This window comes from Elaeis guineensis, chromosome 11 (assembly GCF_000442705.2).
Source record: "Elaeis guineensis isolate ETL-2024a chromosome 11, EG11, whole genome shotgun sequence".
Taxonomy (NCBI): domain Eukaryota; kingdom Viridiplantae; phylum Streptophyta; class Magnoliopsida; order Arecales; family Arecaceae; genus Elaeis; species Elaeis guineensis.
Window position 1 is genome coordinate 116,566,827 of NC_026003.2, and position 12,701 is coordinate 116,579,527.

At 36.5% G+C, this 12,701-nt stretch overlaps 1 protein-coding gene and 1 non-coding gene across 2 annotated transcripts; one reads left to right on the plus strand and one right to left on the minus strand.

Annotated features, from left to right (window-relative positions):
- The first annotated feature begins 389 nt into the window (after positions 1-389).
- On the plus strand, positions 390-495 carry LOC114914645 (small nucleolar RNA R71). Its single transcript, XR_003802184.1, has one exon. It is a non-coding gene; the product is annotated as a small nucleolar RNA R71 (small nucleolar RNA).
- A 1,139-nt stretch (positions 496-1,634) lies between these two features.
- Positions 1,635-3,141, minus strand: LOC105054332 (receptor kinase-like protein Xa21). Its single transcript, XM_010935829.4, has 2 exons — positions 2,322-3,141; positions 1,635-2,237 (listed from the first exon to the last, which is right to left on the minus strand). Exons 1-2 carry the CDS (start codon positions 2,977-2,979, stop codon positions 1,879-1,881), a joined length of 1,017 nt encoding a protein of 338 aa, XP_010934131.3. The 5' UTR covers positions 2,980-3,141; the 3' UTR covers positions 1,635-1,878.
- Between the last annotated feature and the right edge of the window lie 9,560 nt (positions 3,142-12,701).

The following is a 12,701-nucleotide window of genomic DNA, read 5'->3' on the forward strand; positions in this document are numbered from 1 at the left end:
TCATTATAGCGCTTTTAGAACCTTATCCTCAAAAGCTGAGCTGTGATCAGTGATAGATGGTTGAGGAGTATTTTGAAACTGATGGTATGGTCCATGCCTATATGTCAGGTCCTGAAAATTTGGTCTAGGTACAGCAGGGCCAACCACCTTACTGTGGATATCCATAACATTTTCAATCTGATAGATTCTACCTCTTTTCTGTTGAGACAGGTTGTTTTCTAGAGGTGGCAGACATGTGATGTAGGGAGTTCTCACTAAGTATTTCAAAGAGCTGCCAAGCCTCATCCTCACTCTTTAGCATGAATGTCCTACCACACGATGCATCGATCATTTATCGGTGTTTCTCCGATAGACCATCGTAGAAATACTGAACAAGTTGTCATTTGGAGACAGCATGGTGGGGGCATTTACGAATAAGATCTCTTAATCTTTCTCATGTCTCATGAAAAAGTTCACCATCCAATTGGAAAAAACTAGTGATGGCTTTTCTAATTTGATTCATTTTTCCAATTGAAAAATATTTTTTGAAGAATTCTCTCTGAAGATGGTCTCAAGTTGAAATGATTATAGAATCTAGGGAGTTTAACCAATGCTTGACTTTGTCCTTAAGTGAAAAAGGTAACAGTTTTTACTTGAGGACATCATTGAAGAAGTTTTGAATTTTTACTGTGGAGCATATCTTAAGAAATTCGTCAAGTGTTTAGGGGGGGAGGGGCACGGATTTGGAATTTTAAAAGTCTGCAGATTTTCATGCCCATTGGAACCCTTTCTTTTAATTAGTTAGCAAATGAAATACAGCCATATTTCCTTGGTGTTGGTACTGCAAACTAAATTTCAAAAATTATACCAACGATGAAGCATTGAGGCTTTTTTGGGGGAGTTTTAAGAGTGGAAAGATGACCAATCAGGATTACCTATGTGCAAACAATTGAAAATACCTCCCGATATTTGAAACAAAACATCCTTCCAAATGGAGGAGCGGAGCAACTGTAGGTTCCAATGCTACAGATAATGATCTAATTATACTGTTTTATGCTGCCAGATATAGAGAGCTAGCACATGTATATTTTACTTGGTTGTTTCTGGACGAATTCCTCACACACAAAAATCCTGGTATTTGCATAGTTTCACTAAGCATATTATTTTGCCTTCCTCAGTTTCCAATTAAATGGTTGTGATCTCATCATACTTGTTCTTCAATGAGCTTGATGACAAAACTATCAACCACATTACCGCATCTGTAGATACTATAGTTTGGTTTAAGGTTTCAGATCACGCCCCTGCAGATATCTCTATTTGTCATTTAGCCCTCTTTCAGCATATAATGATTCTCTTTCTAAACAAAAATAAATATTTTTATAAAGACTAACGGTGGAAGCGCCAGTGAAGAAAATTAACCGAGTCTAATACTTAGGAAAAAATGCAACCAAGATTTGAACCCAGAACCTTCTTATACAAAGAGGGGTAAAACCACTAGTACATATGCTAGTTTGATTTAAGTAATGTTTTGAGTTCAGAGCAGTCACTGAAACATTTCTTTTGAAATGTTTGATCAAAACATGCAGGAAAGACCTCTCTGCTTATTTAAATGAACAACTTTGTGGTACTATTAGATAGCGTTTATGGAGGAGAAATTTTACGAGTCCAGTTCTATCAAACTGGATTAAGGTAACTTACACAGTAGATCAGAAGCGAAGACTACAATAGCAGTAGCTGGGGCTTTTGAAGTAGGAAAAAGGGAGAGTGAAATATTTTCAGAGGTCTTCTGCAGTCACTGACCTATCATACTTGTGCAGCTATAGAGCAACGTGTCTGCTTGCCCTTCGATGACAAGCACTCTCTGGAGATGCCACGACTACAAATGCTTGGTACCATTCTTTAGGCTCTAGGTTGCTTTGACAAGTAATTCTTCTTGATCTTCTGCAATCTGGGGAGGACGTCTTTCATCAGGATCCTATCCTTGGGTGAGTCCTTAGAACACAACAGCAAGCCCAGTTCCAAGGAAGCTGAGAGGCATTGATGCCTAGTGATTGGGTCAACATGCTCATCTTTAAGGAGATTGTTGTCAACAATATCCAACACCGCAGTGGGATGCGCCTCACACACCCACTTCCTCAAGCTGGATTCCCCTTCAAACATGGCGTCGGTTGGCTTCTTCCTTGTAATGATCTCTAGCAGCAGAATGCCATAGCTATAGACATCGACACTTCTCGAGACTCTCCCGGTCGATCCATATTCTGTTGGACACAAAATGTCAAGCAAACGGTAACTCGAACTTTAGGCAAGGCTATCTTGTTATATACTGGTGATAATATAGTTACCTGGAGCAATGTAGCCAATTGTGCCTGGTGTGCTCGCTGACACCATGGATTTGCTGTCACCTAGCAACAATTTGGCAATGCCAAAGTCGCCCACATGTGCGTTCATGTCTTCATCCAATAGCACATTGCTTGGCTTTAGATCACAATGCAACACGACTTGAGGATGGTGATGGTGAAGGTAGTCCAGTGCCGATGCTACGTCCAACATTATGTTTATCCTTTGCAGTAGGCTCAAGCAGTAATTGTGGGAATACAGCCATCTCTCGAGGCTGCCATTGGGCATGTACTGAAGCACCAATGCCTTGAAATCCAAGGTGGAGCAGGTGCTGATGATCTTGATGAGGTTCCTGTGCCGAACCACGCGCAGTGCACGACACTCTGCATCAAAGCTCCTCGAAGCCGCTTCCATTTCCAGATTCAATACTTTTACTGCAACATCTAATCCATCGTCTAGACGTCCCCTGAATACTGAGCCAAAGCTCCCTCTTCCTAATAAGTTGGCCTCACTGAAGTCGTCAGTTGCACGGATGAGCTCATGATGTGAAATCAATCTGTGGTCGTTCAGACTCGGCGGATCGGTGGAAGCTGTGGTCTTTTTCCTCCTTCGACGAGCTAGTAACACTAAGAGAACACTGAAGCAAGCAACGAGGAGTAGCATGGAAGCACTTACAGTAAGAGCAACTTTGAGTACATGTCGTCCCTTTGGATTGGAAACCGTGGCATTTTCAGGGCAAGGTGGAAAGCCTAACTTTGGTGCTCCGCATAATCCTGCATTCCCTTTTAGAGATTGGATGGTGAGATTTGAGAATATGCTTCCATTGGGTATTTTTTTCTTCCAACCAGTTGAAAGAAAGGTTTAGGTCGGTAAGGTACCGTAGGTTAGCTAGGGACCGAGGTATGGCACCTGTGAGGTCGTTGGACGAGAGGTTCGAGTACTTGATGCTGATCAGTCCACCAAAGGTTTGTGGAATAGGACCCTGGAACAAGTTATGAGACATATCCAGAAATTCGAGCATCTGAAGCTGTCCAATGGCACTTGGGATGATACCTGAAAACTGGTTTGCTGATAGATCCATTACGTCCATGCTTTTCAAATTCCCCACATCCGGAGGAAGCGAGCCTTCTAAAGAATTTCCTGACAGGTTGAGTTCCAAGAGGCTGCTTAGGTTCCAGAGACTGTGGGGTATGGCCGACGACAGTGAATTGGCAGCAAGACTCAGATGCTGAAGCCCACTTATGTTTCCCATTGAGACAGGTATTGATCCAGAAAGCAGGTTCCCGTCGAGACTTAGTTGACCCAAGCTTTTGAGCTGGCCGAGCTCACTTGGGATGGGACCATGGATTCTGTTAACGGTCAGGTTCAGTCTTGAAGTCTCTCCAACCTTGTTAATGCTGTTTGATCGTATCTCAAAAAATTCATCAAGTATTTATATGGATCCCCATTCGTCAGTTCATAAAATGATGGAAGCATTTGAATAATGCTGGACTTGATTTCGTATTGTGTCGCCTCCACAGGAGGAGACTGGATACATGACGAGTAAGTATAAGATGAGAGAGTAAAATACTATCTCAATTATCGTGGTGGGTCAGTCTCTTGTTTTAGATCCATGGTTTTGATTTGGTTTATTCGAATCATTTTTTCTAGTTCTAAATCTAATAGCTGTAAATCAAGTTGTAATGATCGGCGTCCTAGCATGCACCCAAAAGATCTCATCAAGTTTTAATTTCAATAATTTTTTTTTTTGAAAGAGGAGAGTAGGAGGAGGGAAAAGAATTCTAAAGAAGAGAACCTAAGGAGTTCTAATGCTAAGAACCTAAGGAGTTCAAGATCACCTTCAAACACTCCAAGTAGCAGACTAACCACTCAACTGGCCAGGTAAGTGTAAGGTTGGTGGGAGTCCCCCCATTGCTTTTCTTAAACACCAACTGTGTTGGTCAGATTAGCGAACGGAACCAATTAATGAACCACCTTCCTTCAGGACGTAATCTCTGAACCACTTTTCTAGACACCAGTTAAACTGACTAACCTGAACTCGGTCTAACTTTTAGGGTTCCTTGTCCTACTGAGCTCGAGGATCCTTAAGGATCAACGTCTAATCGATTTTAAATTAGAAGTTTAAGTCAATGTAATTGCAAGGTGGTAATTTGTGGGCCAAGAAAGGATGATGAAATCTCCACCTTATGTTGATTAGGGTTTTACCCTTAAGATTTTTTTTTTAATGAAAATATACAATGCAAAAGGAAAAGATATCCAAACATGTTAAGTGGATTTTAAAATTTAATAGATTTATTTATATTAGTCAAGTGTTATGTATTATTGTTGTATTCTTTTTATATTATGTTATCTTTTAGTAAGAAAAAATAAAAAGTAAATTTTTAAATTAGATTAATTAGATATTAAAAGATCAAGTGAATCTAACTAAATAAAAAGTAAATCATACTAAGATTAAAAGGTAAGTAGGTATTCTACAAATAAAGCAATAAATCAAATCTATTTTTAAGGTAATAAATTATTCTAAGCTATAGAAAGCAGTAAATCACTAGGAATAATAGGCAATAATAAATAAAGTAACTACTTAACTATGCAAATAAGGTAATCTCACAGTTAAAAATAAAAGGTAACTACGCAATCCAAATAAAAGGCTAAAAATCTAATCTACTTATGAAGTAAGAAATCATTAATTATATAAAATAGTAAATTATTCTAATCTATAGAAAGCAGTAAATCACTAAGAATAATAGGTAATAATAAATAAGATAACTACTTAACTATCTAAATAAGGTAATCTTACGATTAAGAATAAAAGGTAATTACGTAATCCAAATAAAAAGCTAAGAATCTAATCTACTTATGAAGTAGGAAATCACTAATTATATAAAACAGTAAATTATTCTAATCTATAGAAAGCAGTAAATTGATAGGTTATAGAAAGTAGAAAATATTTCTATGTATGTAAATAAAGAAATCTAAATATAAAATAGTAAATCTACCATATACGACGAGTAATATGAGACAGAAATTTTGAAAAAGAATACATAAAAGGTAATCTAGAAATCTAAAATGAGAAATAAAAATCTAGAAAGTAGTAAAATATTTTTTTTTATTTTATAGATTTTTTTTATTTTAAATTTTTTTTTTCAAAACAATCGTGCCAAAATCTCCGACAATAGCACCAAAATTTGATGCATGTCGTAACACACCAAAATTAACCTTACTCACTACTATATAGATAGGGTGAGTCAAGATCGTATCCGCAGAGATCTCAGTTGATTATTTTAAAAATATAAAAAAATAATAAATTATAAAAAAAATAAAAAAAAAGCATGAAAAATAAAATTATTTTTTATTAATCTAATAAAGAAGCATATATAAAGAAAAGAAATAAAATGTGATATAAGACAACTAAACCAAGTTGATCTTCTTGCTGCGTCCGATGGTGGATGTGTCTCCTTGAATCCTTTATCTTCCTCCGTGCAGATAGCGACAGGATGGCTGGAAGGTTTGGTACAGAAACTCCAAGGAAGAAAGGTTGATGGAAGCAGATATGTAATAGAGAAAGGATAGGGGCACTAGGATTTGAACCTCTCCTAGATTTGATGGGATATGGAGAAGGGATCTATGGAAGAATATGTTGTGCTAGGATTAGTACCTCCCCTAGACTTATGAAGAAAAGGGAGAGAGAAAGAGAAAAGCTTGAAGAGAACTTAGGTGTTAGCTTGATTGAAAAAGAGAGAGGCCTTGGGGTTCTATTTATAGAGTGAAGAGGCTAAGGTTTCATGAGAAGAAAGATGGGAGTGTGAATAAGGATTCTTGGATCTTCATATTGATTTTCCTCCGTTGATCAATAAATCGTGTCTACACTTAATTCTATTTATCTTTTAATCTAGGCCTTTGATTGGAGAGGTTGCTTCTTGACCCTTGATCTTTAAGTTGCGTTCACACTGAAATAAGAGATGCTTGCTTGGTTCACTCAAATCTAAACCAATTTGAGTCCAAATTGAATCTTATGAATCCAAACTCTTAATTACCTGCAAAATAGACTAGATAGCATTAAATTTTTAATAAAATAATATTAATGATTACAATATTTAGTGCCTCTAGCATCCTAAATTAAGTATTCATCAGACCTTCTTGAAACTATGATGAATGATGAGGTCGATGTAGTTCCGTAGCAAGATCGTAATGTTGAGAGGATAGAAAATAACTCTCTACCTACAGTTCCATAATCAAATCCCCATAGTGACTGAGTGTCCCTCAATGATAAGATAGTCAACATATAAGATCCGACGAGCATAAAAAACTTCAACCTAGACTGTATGAAGCTTTGCCTCGAAGACAATAGGCTCATCCAACCTGTTTCATCCAACCACAATAAGATCCGAGCCCAATCCTTAGGTCACAAAACCAGCACCATCCCATCCATCTCTTACACTACTGTCACAGTTGATTTTGAGATATACCAGACGAGCAGATCTATCTCAAGAGACAAAAGTTTGCACTTTCCAACTGGGTTCCTGTCTTGCTTTTTCTCTTATTTTATATTATAGGAAAATCTAACCTTTATATATTTTGTTTGCTAAATTTGTAACAATTACGAAAGGCCAAAAATGACATCGTTTAATGGGTCAAGAATCAAGGTTATCATATATTAATCACTTTTTGTCACCTTTCCGCATCTCCAATTCAAAGACGTGGCATACATACATGTATACAAACATATAAATAGTTTTATATTTTAATATTTATGTTTTAGAATATTTTGTTATAACAATTTTGGGAATTTTTTAACAAAAATCATTTTTTTTATATAAACTCCAAATGGTTCTTAGATGCCCAAATTGGACGAGAACAAAGGTTAGCACCGTGCCGTTGTCTTTATCGCAAACCAGGTACACGGTTGAGATCCGTCCAAAGGCGACTCTAGGATGGGCTGGACCACCGCCTTACTAGTTACTAGGTTTGACCACTAAAATTGCAACATCCACGGTAGTGCATCTAAAGCCAATAATATTTTAATTATGTCAATAATAGCTGTGGTTAGCCCTATAAGAAGATCTCATGCTTCTTTTTCCTTTTTTTTAATGGGAATTGAGGGCATTATATTGCAGAAAAAAAATCTATTATAGAGATGAACACAAAGCAAATATAGTAACATAACTCCTCCACATAGGCAAAATAGCAGGCCACCACGCGAGACGCTAATGAACAATTGCAGGCTTGAGAAACTCAAGTACAAGAGGAATCCATGTACGCTGACAATAACTTGCTAAGTGTCATAGGCGAGGGATGCTGCATATCAAATGGAATGGGCCACCGAGAAATGGCCCATTGAAAACAAAGGAGGCAACCCAACGTGCCACTTGATTTCCTACTGCAGTATATGAAAATTTAAACAGCAAACAGACTCACCATCATTTGAAAAGGAAAATTCTTTGTGCACTGTGGGTGATATAGAAAATTCTATATAGAGCGCACCGTCTTATCTGATTGATCCACATAGTCATGCCTTTTAATACGTATTTAATACCTGCAATTTTACTTTTTTATTTAAAATTTTGAATGATAAAAATATCTATGTCCTTTGAAAAAATTATGACATTCTATGTCCATATTATGACGTCCTGCATTTAGAAAGTCATAATTTTTGTCTATGGGATGTCATAATATAACGCAGGATGTCATAATATGCACAGAATGTCGTAATCTTTTCCAACGAACAATGACATTTTCGTCATTCAAAATTTTCAAATGAAAAAATAAAACTTCAAGTATTAAATGCGTGTTGGAAAGTGATTGGATAAAAATGTTCCTTCTATATTATGATATCCTAAGCCATATTATGATATTCTGAATCATATTATGATATCCTGCATGCAGAAAGTCATAATTTGATGTAAAATGTCATAATATGCATAGGATATCATAATTTTTTGGGCCATATTATGACATCCTATGTATAGAAAACCATAATATACCATAGGATGTCATAATTTTTTCCAAATGACAGAAATATTTTCGTCATATAAATTTTTTAAATGAAAAAATAGAACTACAAGCACTAAATGCACATTGGAAAGAGGTGGCTACGTGAACCAATCACATAAAGTGGTACGCTCCATGTTGAATTTTCTGTACCGTTCGTGGTGCACAAAGAATTTCTCCTAAAAAAGTCGAGGAAGAATGAGAATTAAGATCTATAATTAAAGAGATAATAATGGAGGAGTCACCCTCAACCTAAACTTGAGAAACCTGAAACTGTAATATGGCACATTGAATTCCTTCCTATGGACATACTAACGCATCATAAACTACCAAACAAGCGGGCAATGGATGCCCAGCCACCCATAACAGTCTTCTAATGTGATTACAGGGGATAAAACTTGCAGTTGCTGTCGGACCTCATTTGACTGTATTAAAAATTCAGTTTAATTGCAACGGTGACATATGCAGTAACTATTCAATATTTTTCTAATTCCTTAGAGTATGTCTGAACATAGTCATGAGCACTGAAGGAATCATCATCTAGTTGATAACTCAAAATACAACTTACCAACTACCGAGTTGTCTTAGATTCATGTCGAAACACCTCAATTTCGTTCGTTCCATAACTACCAACAAGTAGATCTCATGCTTCGACAACATATTATTTGATGCTCAGTAACAGACAGATCTTTCTGAGATAAAAATTGGAGAATAAAGAAAATTTAAAAGCACAAATATTAATACATGGCTATATGAACACCAATCAAGAGAGTTATTTCGTATACAAGATGAGATCGTTTCACCACTCCTTGCAATTGATGCCCTGGACTGGCAGGAATCATGCTTAAAACTTTGTGCCCCAGACAGATATCCAGATTCTGTTGATTTCTTCCTTTAATCAAGTCTCTATGGATTTGTTCCTTGGATGCTCAAACACCCCCTTCTTCTTCCAAACTCCACACCGGCATCTCTATTACTTACCTACCGTAATAGAATTGCCTGCCTTAGAATCCAAAAAAGTGCAACCAACACATTGATGTGGTGAATGACATCATAACCAATTGGGTTCCTTAATTTTGAGACATTTTGTGCATGATACAGCAATAAAATTCTCCTTTAAATAAATGATTTAATCTAATAAGAACACATATGTGTTGCAACTATAACATATTTCCTAATTGTTGATCTTCTCATTAACCAATACATCCTTTATTTCTAGTTCCAATCTTCTCTTGGAGATCGTTTACGACTCTCCTTTGACAAATCATAAAGTTTTAAAAAGTAATACCAAACTATATTATGCGAGCCATTTACTGTTGCTGGTGTTAAAATAACCTATATATGTTCTTTTTCTTTGCCCGATTGCGCGAGTTGCTTCGTCTGGTGGCCACCGCCCTTGGAATTCGCTCGAGCACATGTATTTGAATGGCAAAAGGTCATATATATTATATACATATGAAGCCATATTTGACGAGAGAAAATGATTTCATGCAAGTGCGAGGGCAACTCCCTCGTCTTTGACTCCACCCAAATATTTCGTGATGGCTCAACTGGTTGTCTCTTCCAAGCTACGGGTCTCTAGAGATGTGCCATCAGTCCTTCTGACTTGTTTATGCAACCATTTGTCTTAGATATGACATATGTTATCTACATTCAATTGATCTTATTCATAATAAATTGAAACATACAATGGAAATATAAAATTATATGATGAGTCAACTAGTTTGTCCAAATCATGCCAAAAATAACATGACCTAATCGTCTTTCCTAAAGTTTAGGTAATCTAGTCGAACTTAATCAAACTTTTTGAACTTATTTGCCCCAACAAAAACCTAATTTTTACCCAATTTACGTAAACTCGTAACTCTTATAATTAAATTATCAGCTTAACTAATGAAGATGTAGGATGGCATGCTACCTCCAATTCGCAATCCAAAACAAACACTAAAAAAAGAATAATGAGAAAAAGATGATAATATATATATATATATATATACAAAGAAAAATAATTATTTTATAAAAATTTATAAGCTGAGATCTAAACTCAACTATTTCACAAATAAATTTTTTTTTAAATAAATTAAATAAATTAAATCCAACGAGTATATGCATAGCGCACACACTCTCACGCCACGCAAGAAGGATGCCTCGAACTCTCTTTGTAGAGGTAGCTCACGCCATGCAACTCTCTGCTTTTTAAAATTTCTTACTACAAGACAAAATCCCAATAGGGCTATGCTTGAGTTCATTAAGCCTAAGGCTCATTGTATCTACTACCAAAGAATAATAATAATAATAATAATAAAAGACTCACTGTATCTATCTCAAGCCAACACTAAAAACAAAGAAAAATAATTAAACATTCGAGTTCGTGATGACTCCAGCACAAGATACTATCTAGCGAACAATGCTGGCCACTACAATTGATTATAATCTTAATCCCTAAATATTATGAAATCTTAACATAATTCTTCCAGTTTTTGACTAAGTCAGAGAACTCACCAAATGTGAATTAATATTTTTTTTTTATAGTTGTTGGACATGTTCAGATCTGAGTTCTCACGCCCCATCCCACAATTAGCAAGACAAATTTCTCAATCAAGTCATTGGGCATTCCTTCGTTCTTTCAAAGTCTAGCATTTTCCTTGAATTAAACCACCAATAGTTCTTTATCAATTCAAAGAATCATTCTCAGAATAGGTTACTGTGCATAGGTCATCCTTTAAAAAGCATGTTACTTGAAAGTCAACCATGTGCCAAGAATTCTGGTGTGCAAAATGAGCAAAAGGTGAGGATGGCTCTCTATTGCTAACAGAAGTAGATAATGTTAGCAAACCTTTCTCATGATCTTGTGTGTTGGAGCATCCAAATTTCAATGTTGTCCAAGCCATCAAACTCAACAAAATCTAAAGAAGTCATCATATAGCTTAAGAATCGGTCTAGGCCCACGACAATAATTACAGCCCATCTTTCCCATTTTTATTTTTTATTTTTTATGCTATATCATATTCTTCTATTTTTCATTTTTTTTGTCATATATAGTTGATTAGATTAGAAAATCTTGGTCTCTGCTATAGGGTTTCCCACAAGATTAGCCATATTGGTAAAGCAGGCAAATTAAAAAAAGACAAGATTTACGCAAGTGACCTAAGAGACATTTAATAGATAAAATGTTCAACAATTGCATGGTCATTATCCGAGATGTTTATGCGACCATCATGCTCACTCCTAATTAACAACATCCAAACTCAAACCCACTTATCGGCACACAAATTAACAATTACTTATGGCAACACATGCTCATGATATATTGTGGGCTTCCCATCTTCATATGCGCATTAGATTGCTCATAAAGTTGAAGCAAATAACGGATCACAGGCATGCATCACTCAAAGGTCAAGACAATGATGTTTATCCAAATGGAATTACTCCTAAGAGGCATTTCCAACTAGCTAGCTAATCCAAGACCATGACCTTTTTTTTTTTTTTCCCTCAATCCTTGTGTGGTCGTCTAAGGCACTCCGAGGAGAGCAGCCGGTTCGGTCAGGCAGGCCTATCCGCATTGTTGGACCAAAAAAGATCGCCGCCCAACTCGCACACCCACACAGGGACAGGGTCAAATTACAGGTCAATTTCAAAAGGCGACACGTAACGTCAATCATACCAATTGGAGCCTTAAATCACTCATCCTCGGATTCATCACCGCTTACCCCCATCTACCGCCCACGTGAGTCCTGGTCTTTTCTAGCAAAGAAAAAAAAATAATTATATATATATAGTAAAATCGGGGAAAAAAAAAAATCCTAAGGCAGGCAAAGTAAAAAAAATGGGAGCTTGGGAGGGGCCTACCATTTTAAGCTGAGGCCCATATTTTGCTCCCTAAGTTATGGTGGGTGTTCCGTGGGGGGTGTAAAGAAACAATTATAATAACACACCAGAATTTGGAACCCAGCCAACTACTAACAAACAAATATGACACACAAAATCAAACCCCACACCCAATTGTATTTATTACCTCGTCTCGTGGTGTTAGCGACGGCTACGTAAATGAATGTGGTGATGGCAAGCAAGCGCTAATACTGCCAATTAAAAGTGACATAACACCCATTACCAACCGAGCAAAGGTCAGATGCTTCCTTGTATATTTTTATATAAACAAATGATTAGGATGGAATGATGTGATAATTTTATACTCAGCTTCGTTCTTTTAGATTAGTCAATGGGAATCCTCCCAACGTTCTCACCGAACGCCACAACATACCAACCTATCGTCCAGTCCATAAGCACATGTGGTAGAGATTACAAACAATAATTTATGAGAGCATTGAGAACGCAGAGAACAAAAACAACTAAACATTAAAAAAGAAGGGACAGGGGAAAGTAGGCAGCCCTTTACA

Coding starts and splice junctions, on each gene's coding strand:
- LOC105054332 (XM_010935829.4), bottom strand. CDS start 2,979: ATGCTACTCCTCGTTGCTTGCTTCAGTGTTCTCTTAGTGTTACTAGCT. Junction 2,238..2,321: donor AATTGGCTACATTGCTCCAG/GTAACTATATTA, acceptor TGTGTCCAACAG/AATATGGATCGACCGGGAGA.